Below are 9898 nucleotides of genomic sequence, written 5' to 3' on the forward strand. Positions count from 1 at the left end.
AAGGGATGAAGACAGAGAATAGGAAGAAGAAGGGAGCAGAAAATAAAGTAGTTTTTCGTGTATTTTATGCTTTGTGTATTTTCTAGTAGCACATTTAAAGATATGCCAGTGGACATTGTAAACAGAGCATATTGACATGAATGGCAGCATTTTACAGGATTCACTCTAAACATGCCTCCAACAGGATGGATGTCACCATATTGATGTGATTGACTACAAATCTATTCTCCACTCGTGAAATTGGGGTACATGATGCTCTTTGCTGAGTCGGCATAATAAAGGAAGTGTTTGTATGAATTCAGGAACTTTAATATAAAAACAACTATTACTTCATATACAGGTCAGTGGCGTGGCAACATGATTTTACAGTGTCTGTACTGAATAATACTACTTTAGTGGACTGCCTCTGTGTGATTAAGAGGAATAATGCTGGGCATGTTTCTCATCTTTTCTGCTTTGCAACAAATAGTTCTTTAACTTCTTTAATGACTGAACAGTCACAATCTGCAGAAGCAGACTGTGTGGAGTGAGGAGGTGGACCCAAGTGCAGACACACGAAAACAAAACTTCATTTTAACAGAATGTGAGCCGTTTATTAAGGCTGGTTTAAACAGTATCAAAAGGGCAAGTGTGAAACTAAGCAATAACCTAAACTGGGAGAACTAAAGCAAAACATAAAAAACATGAACACAAACAGGGAGATGGAAACCTGTCATGAGAAACCTGAAACACGACGACTTGGCATAAATACATAGAAATTGGGGTACAGGATGGTACAGGAAGAGTCTCAGACCAAGATATTGAACTATATCTGCAAAGATATTGTGAAATCCTACAACCACCTGTTAAACCAGTCGATAAGTTTGGCCTTTGGTATGGAGTGAGGAAATTTAAGGTGCAGATGAGGAGAGATGAAGCTGGCAACATGGTTGTCATACCTAGGTCAATTTCACTAGGACCCTACCATGGACGAATTATATATCCCAGACAAGTAAATAGGTGTTTCATTTGTCAAGCGCAAGACCATCAAGTGAGAGATTGCCCCACCTTTAAGTGTTGGAAGTGCGGAGGATTGGGTCCAGAAGCAAAAGAATGTCAAAATGAAAGCAAATGCTCCTTCTTTCTTCTTCTTCTTTGATCCCTACCCGGCGTTGGGTCTGGATCGACTCCTAAGCCCATACGCTGCTGTGGGTGCCAATGGTTGTCAAATTTCCTTCACAACTCGTTGCCATGCATAGCGATCGTTGGCGATTGTCCTGGCCTCGTCGAGATTTATTCTGCGATCCCTGTCATCTTTGACCTGTTTTACCCATGTTTTCTTCGGTGTCATTCGGTGGATTCTCCACTGGGTGGGTCGTTTACGCCAGAGGAGTTGATGTGGTAGTCTGCTCACATCCATTCTACACACATGGCCAAACCATCGCAATCGGCATTTATGAATTTTCCCCTCGATTGGCGGTTGGTTGTCGGATCTCCATCGGATGCCCTCTTTTCGAAGGCAGTCTCGAAGTGATACTATCTGCCGAAGGCAGCACATCTGGAAAACTGAGTTTGTTGAGGTCCGCTTTGAGCACCGTCCACGTTTCGGATCCGTAGAGTAGTATCGGCAGGATCAGGATTAAAGTATTATACAAAAAATCATGTGTTCAGATCAAAGTTAATGGAAGGTTGACTGAACAAATAAATGTAGAGAGTGGAGTTAATTTCGGTCGGCGTCTCCCTGTAAGAGGTGTTATAAGGTGGAGTTGTTTTGTGACGACTAAGAAATGCCCTATGGATATGTGTGAGGATGGTGAAACCTTGGATCACCTGCTAATACACTGTTATAGAACGGTGGAAATACGACAGAATGTGGAAAAATTAGGTTTTGATATAAAAAAAAAACAGCATAAAAGCAGTAAGATATGGTATATTTAGAGAAAGATGAGTGAAAATAAAAGAAGATAGTCTTGGTTGGTGATGTGCATTATAAATGTACACATATGGAAAAGAAGGGCTAAAGAGGTTATAAGACAAAGATAAGTGGCTCTGTAGTATGTAAACACATTATAGTGGACCTGAGGAGGAAAACTAGAAATATGATATTATGTAACGGTTTGCCATGGGAGACTTTATCATTGTGAAAAGTGCAGCTCTATATGTTTTAGCAATAAATCCGTTACTCAAGATAATCAATTGTGATAGCCGTTTTACTGGATACGTCCTAAACGACTTATGCAAGGTGACAGCCCTTGCTTATGCGGATGATGTCTCAGTAATTATTAAAGACCAAAAGGAGCTATCAATACTCAAGGAGTTGTTAACAAAATATGAACAAGCCTCCGGTGCCAAGTTAAACCAGGAAAAGACTGAAGGAGTGTGGTTTGGACAAAACTTGTCATGATCCTGGGTCCTTTTGACCCAGCGTTTTGTGTTTTCTCTTCTTGTGATTTTGGTTCTGTTCTTCCTCTGTTTAGTGTTTACTCTGTTCTGCCCGTGTGTTCCTGTATCTAGTCCGCGTTTCTTAGTTTGTGTCCTTTCATGTGTAAGTTCCTATTTTATTGTGAAGGTCTGCGTCTTATGTGAGTGTTTTCAGTTGCCTCCCTAGTCTCGTCACGTTAATCACTCCCAGCTGTGTCCCCCACCTGTGTGTAATCTCCCTGTGTTCTCTGAGTGTATTTAAGTTGTGTCTTCTGTCATAGTAGTTGCTGGTTCGTCTGTGTTGTTTTCCCTCGGTCTCCCTGCAGCTCTCCATGTGTATTTCCCCGGACCTCCCTGCATCTTCATTTCTGGTTTGTTTTGTTAGTTTTACCCAGTTTAGGTTCCAGTTTCATGTTCCCAGTGCCTTTGTTGTTTGTATTTCCTTCATTAATAAATACTCACCTGCACCAGAGCTGCCGCGTCCTGGTCCTAAATAATTCCACACGGCTTGCAAACCGTGACAAAACTCAAAAGAACCTGTAATTGATTTAAACGCTAACAAAGAGATGAAGAATATAGGTATTTGGATTGTATTGTATTGTATCTTTATTTGTTTCAGACATATAAAACAAAAAACAATATATACACACTACATATATTTTCATTTACAGATACGAATATATATGTAGATATACACACACACACGTATGTGTTCAGATAAACAAAAAATATATAATGAAATAAAACAAAATCGTCTGACATAATGTAACAATGTTTGGTCTGAAAAGGAGTAGGAAGAAGTATGAACATACTTATTAATTCCTACCCCTGCTCAACATCTTATTGATCCCACATAATTCACCTAATTCCCATCATCACATACTCCACACGATACACGAGGAGAACCTATATAAACTTGGCTACCGTGATTGATATAATTTGGATATAATTTGATATTTTTATACATACAATGGGTGATCATCTTTATCGGTATCATATTCTTCCAAAATCAGTTTTCGAAGTATTTTCATGAACTTACTAATTCCTGAGCATTGCTGTAGATCTATAGTAAAACTATTCCACAGTTTTACCCCATAAATAGTGACACAAAAGGTTTTAACCTTTGACCGTGCTTTAAGAATCCTTAGATTCAATTTCCCCCTCAATTCATAGTCTCCTTCTCTGTCATAGAACATCCTCTGTATATTTCCTGGTAACATATTGTATCTGGCCTTGTACATAATTTTTGCAGTTTTATATTTTATAAGATCCATAAACTTCAGTATTTTTAATTTCAAAAACATGATGTTAGTATGGTCTCTAAATCCTGCTTTATTAATCATCCTGATTGCTTTTTTTTTTATTTTACATATTGGTTGAAGTGCAGTTTTATATGTGTTTCCCCAAATTTCCACACAGTATTCCAAATATGGCAATATAAGTGAACAATAAAGTACCCGGAGTGATTTGGAAGGCAAAAAATATTTAACTTTACTTAGTACGGAGATGCTTCTTGACAGTTTGGCTTGTATATGCTTTATGTGAGGTTTCAAGCAGATTTTGTTATCTATTATCACACCCAGAAATTTTGTATCCAAAACTTGCTCTATTTCAACATTGTTTACTAATAATTTTGCGCCTGCATCTTTTTTACAATTTCCGAATAACATAAATGTAGTTTTTTCCAAATTTAATGATAGCTTATTTCTATCAAACCATGTTTTCAGTTTAATCATTTCTTGTGTGACAATTTCCAAAAGCTGCTGTAAGTTCTCTCCAGCACAAAAAATATTTGTATCATCTGCAAATAGAATAAACTGTAGTATATCTGATGTTCTGCATATATCATTGATATAGAGGATAAACAGCTTTGGTCCCAATACTGACCCCTGCGGAACTCCACAAACAATGTCCACACACTCTGATTGATATTCACCAATTTTCACGAATTGCTGCCTGTCTCTCAAATAACTCTTTACCCATTCTAACACCACTCCTCTAATGCCGTAGTACTCCAGTTTATCAAGTAATATGTCATGATTAATTGTGTCAAAAGCTTTTTTTAGGTCAATGAATACACTAACTATACATTGTCTTTTATCTATATTGTTGGTGATATTTTCGATCAGTTCCATTAATGCCAATGATGTTGATCTATTTGATCTGAAACCATACTGACTATCCATTATTATTTTGTGTTTATCTATAAATTTGTCAAGTCTATTACTAAAGACTTTTTCCAGTATTTTTGAAAATTGAGAAAGTAGAGAGACAGGCCTATAATTTGTGAATTGGTGTCTGTCACCATTTTTAAACAGTGGTGTTACTTTAGCTGTTTTCATTTGTTTTGGGAATGTACCAGTTTGTAAGGACAAATTGCAAATGTGTGTTAAGGGTTTGGAAATGCCCTCTATCACTCTCTTAACGATTTCCATATCAATGTCGTCAGAGTCTGTAGAGTTTTTTGTTTGTGATTTCCCAACAATATCAATGATTTCCATTTCTTCCCCCACCGTTAAGAACATTGAATGAGGATTGCGGTCAATGAGTCTAGTTTCTTTCTCTACAGAATCTGTTATATCAGGAATTGTTTCAGCCAAGTCTGGCCCAACACTTACAAAGAATTTGTTGAAATCATTTACCACATCGCTCATATTAGTAATATTTCTATCATTATTTGCGAAATACGAAGGATAGTCTGCCTGCCCCGAGCCCTTTTTGATGATGGTATTTAATGTTTTCCAGATCCCTTTAATATTATTTTTATTCATAATCAGTAATTTTTCATAGTATTCCTTTTTACATGACCTTAAAATACTCGTTAATTTATTTTTATATTTCTTGTATTTATTTTCAGCTTCTGTACTTCTGTTCATTATAAATTCTCTGTATAAGGTATTTTTCTTCTTACATGCATTTTGCAATCCTTTTGTAATCCATGGGCACTCTGCATATTTTTGTTTTTTACTATATTTCTTTACTGGGCAATGACTATTATATAACAGTTTAAATTTTCCTAAAAAAATCTCATAAGCTTTATCAATATTTTTTTCCTTATACAGCATCTCCCATTCTTGCTTGAGTAAATCACTTTTGAATGCGTTTATTGACTCTTCTGTTCTCACTCGTTTGTATTTTATTGTGTTTTGCTGTTTAACCTTCCTGTAATTGCTGTTATACACTATAAAAACAGGTAGATGATCACTGATGTCATTAATTAGGAGACCACTTATGGTTCTATTTTCTATTTCATTAGTAAATATATTGTCTATTAGGGTTGCCGACTGTGCTGTAATCCTGCTGGGCTTAGTGATCACTGGAAAAAGTCCCAAGCTATACATTGTATTAATAAATTCCTCTGTCGCTCTCTGCTTGTTTGGATTTAGTAGATCTATGTTAAAATCCCCACAAATGAACATGACTTTTTGGTTTGTCCTGGTGAATGTTTTATCTACCCACTCCTTAAAAATTTCAATATTAGAACCTGGTGTTCTATATATACAGCTTACAATGACATTTTTCTCTTTTCCCATACTAATTTCTATTGTTACACACTCTAATATATTATCTACCGCCATCGTCATTTTTTCTACCATCTTGTATTTTAAATTTTTATCCACAAACAAGGCCACACCACCGCCATTCTTATTCTTTCTATTTGTAAGATTTAATTCATATCCATCTATTACAAAGTCCTCTCCTTTCTGTTTATTAATCCATGTTTCAGATACTGCAATCACACTGAATGGATGTGTAAATTTGCTTAAATATTCCCTTATTTTGTGAAAATTTGCATATAAACTTCTACTATTAAAGTGGATTATAGATATTTTGCCGTCGACCTTGACAGTTTTGTTGAATTGTTCTTCAGTATGATAGTAGCAGGTATTTTTGATGTTAAAAAAGTTCAGTTCTGGATCAATGTCCTGCTCTGTGAAGTGTGTTTTGTATTCCGTGTTTACTGGTGAATTTATCTCCTGATTAGCAATCCTTTGTGGTAGCAATGTATAATTCCCAGATAATGAATTAACTGATTGTTTCATCCTTGAATACGTTACGCTTTAGCTTCCGTTGTTGTCTTCTATTACCTGCTTTGATGACTGTAGATTGTTTGTCCCGCTCCTTGCCTTTGTAGTCAAGTGACCTGTTAATATTTTTCCAGATCCTGGATGCATTTGATGACCAGCACCTTGGCTTCCTCCGGTGTACCGTTGAGCTTTATAAATATTTTACAGTTTGCAGTCCAGGTGTTCTGAATTTTACCCAGTTTCTTTAGGTATCGTGCTTTCTTCGCTATGTCAGCATTGGATTTGGTTAGATGGTCATTCATGTAGACGCTCGATCCTTTTAGTTTCCTCCCCTGCTTCAGCAGTGCATTCTTGTGTTTCCTGTTTACAAATCTTATGATGATAGCTGGTTTATCACTAGCATTTCTCCTGGGCAAGGGGTGGCATGCCTCGATGTTATTACAGTCCAGGTCGATCCCTTTCGACTGCAAGAAACCAGCTACTTGTTGCTCCGCAGAGCTCCCATCCAGATCTCCTTGCTCCTCTTTACTGCCAGCAGTCACAGCCCGAGCATATGACCGGGGTTTTATGTACAGCCCTGTGATGATCACGTCGTTCATTCTGGTATATTGCTCCAGGTCCGTGACCCTGCTCTCCAGATAGACGATCCGTTTCTCCTTCTCTGCATTCTGGTTACGTAGCGACCTTATTTCCTCGACTAAGTCTAGGATATATTTCTGTTGTAGCTTGATAGCCGATGTTTCCTCAGTTAGAAAGTCCAATGACTTTTTGATGTCCTCAATTTCATCGGCGTTCGGTGTTCTCTTAGGCCCCATTGAGCTTGTTGTCTTGCTCGCTCCGTTCACCGTCTTGTCACTGTTGATTTACTTGTTGGTGCCTTGCTAGAGGATCCTGGGCCCAGTGGCTGCTGGAGGATCCTGGGCCTGGTGGCTGCTGGAAGAGCCTGGGCCTGGTGGCTGCTGGAGGATCCTGGGCCTGGTGGCTGCTGGAAGAGCCTGGGCCTGGTGGCTGCTGGAGGATCCTGGGCCTAGTGGCTGCTGGAAGAGCCTGGGCCTGGTGGCTGCTGGAGGATCCTGGGCCTGGTGGCTGCTGGAAGAGCCTGGGCCTGGTGGAGCAGTAGGATCCTGGGCCTAGTGGCTGCTGGAAGAGCCTGGGCCTGGTGGCTGCTGGAGGATCCTGGATTACTAAAAATGATCCATGTCTTTTGAATTGGAAAAAGAAAGAGAGTGAAATAGAGAATAAAATAGCTGAATGGGACAACAAAAATACAAACTATAAAGTGCGTGTGAATATTGTAAAAACATATGTAGTCTCAAAGTTACTTTTCCTAGCTACTGTCTTTCCCCCTCCTCAGAAAACTGTTATTAAATTAAGTAAATTGTGTACTAAATTGATTTGGTGGACAAACCGCGAAGTAACACAAAGGAAATTAATGTACAAAGGCAAAGAAAATGGAGGATTAGGAGCACCAGATCTCATTTTGGGGTATCATTTTGATGATTCCCTTTTTGAAAAATATATATAGCACATTAGAGCGAAGCACCCACTGGATCCAAGGGGAAAACATGAAAGGGAGAGCCCGAACGGGAGTGTCATACTTTAAACTTGTGTTCGGGGATTTTGTAGATCAGTGTGTGGTTTAAATCTTTTACAATTAAACTCAAAACAAATATATAATAAAATCAATCTGGAAGAAAAAATGAAGGTATGATACGATATACGTTTGCTGAAAAAGATGAAAATCAGAAAATAGTTAAAAACATATATGACAAAGTAATATCCGAGAGCATGAGAGATACAGTGTGGCTTATCTCTGTCGGATGTCTCCCACTAAGAGCTGTGGTTCTGTGGAGTTGCTTTGTTACTACAAAGAAATGCCGCATGGAGAATTGTGATGAAGACGAAACTCTTGATCATCTGTTGCTATCATGTTACAGGACGGTTGAAATAAGACAGAAGATGGATAAACTCGGATTTGATATTGAAAATAATATAAAAGCAATAAGATATGGTTTGTTTAAAAAAAAGATGAGTGGAAATAAAAAGAAGATTGTTTTGATTGGTGATGTGCATTATAAATGTATACATATGGAAAACAAGGGCTAAAGGGATATAGAACAAAAAATGATAAGTAGTTCTGTAGTATGTAACAATATTGTAGCGCACCTGAGGAGGAGGAAAACGACTTGCCATGGCCGTTTTTATCATTGTTAAATGTAAAACAATATAATGTGAATACTTTGTGCATGGTGTTTATGTGATGTGTATTTGTAATTTGCGATTTTGATATTTAAATAAAGTATTTAAAAAAAAAAAAGCAAGGGTGGTAAGGGTGGTGGACTTGGAGTTATGTAATCATGCCCCCGTGTTCACCACTACCTTTTGCATCTAACTTCAACAATTTATGGGTGAGACTTAAATACATCGGAAACGGGGATCCTCCGTCCCGTGATTATGTTGCTGAAGAGTTACTTCTACAAACAACATGGGTGAATGTACAAGACATTTATTCCTTCATTGCTCTGCCTAATAAACAGGACTTTGAGCTGTGCTTTACCCAAGAGGCACCTTTACGTCGCTTCCTGGAGATATCACTTTCCAACGCATCGCACCCAAAATGGAAAGACTGGCGATCGATATCGATTCCTCCGATACCAGTTAATTATGTTCTAGAATCGATTCTCGTATTAAAATATCGATATTTTATAAATTCTGCGTAAATGTATATTTTATCATTAATAGGAACATAATGGAATGAAATTATACCACTGGATCGTCGAAATTGTAAGGAACTATTTCCTCTTCCGCCTTTCATAGTCATCTGTGAAATACGGCTGTATAAATGTGTCGCAGACCCTTGGCGTGCAGCCATGCACACTCAAAACAATGGCCGACCGCAAGCGAAGCCATGTGTGGACATATTTTACCTCCACAAACAGCCAAGACGCAGTATGTGATGTATGTGGGAAGACAGTGAGGTGTTGTGGCAACACCACTAACCTCGTAAAACACCCCAGAATTAATCATAACACAGAATATGATGAGGTCATGTTGAGGCGAACCGAAGAGGAGGAGAGGAGAAGGTGCTGCTAGGGCGAGACAGACGTCTCTCGCGGAGTCCTTTAGTGCTGCAGGCAGGCACTATCCAGGTACAGAGGAGGAAAATGTAGGGTACATAGGCTAGGTCGCATTAAAATATACAGAGTACTTGCAGTAAAACAGGCATTGTAGTCTTTAAAACATAAAAATTCAGTTGAAGATTATTTCATACATAAGAGAAACATTTTATAGATACTATTATTATGTATTAGCTTTATTATTATTTTCACTCAGTTTAATTTTTTTGACTGATAGTTATTTGAATATTTTAAAATGCAGGTATTGACAAACTTATTTATTCCTTTAATTGTGTATTATACTGACAATTTCATTAACACAGCATTCTATTTAAAAGTATATGTAAACTATCA

General features: G+C 37.8%; 1 protein-coding gene across 1 annotated transcript; it reads right to left on the minus strand.

Annotated features, from left to right (window-relative positions):
- Window positions 1-6450: 6450 nt before the first annotated feature.
- LOC146566307 (uncharacterized) lies at window positions 6451-7243 on the minus strand. Its single transcript, XM_085287874.1, has one exon. The coding sequence runs from the start codon at window positions 7241-7243 to the stop codon at window positions 6548-6550; it is 696 nt and encodes a 231-aa protein (XP_085144000.1). The 3' UTR covers window positions 6451-6547.
- Between the last annotated feature and the right edge of the window lie 2655 nt (window positions 7244-9898).

The sequence above is a fragment of the Mchenga conophoros genome, linkage group LG10, assembly GCF_057382185.1.
Source record: "Mchenga conophoros isolate Kocher_MC1m ecotype Shallow Benthic linkage group LG10, M_conophoros_male_GT1.1, whole genome shotgun sequence".
Lineage (NCBI taxonomy): Eukaryota > Metazoa > Chordata > Actinopteri > Cichliformes > Cichlidae > Mchenga > Mchenga conophoros.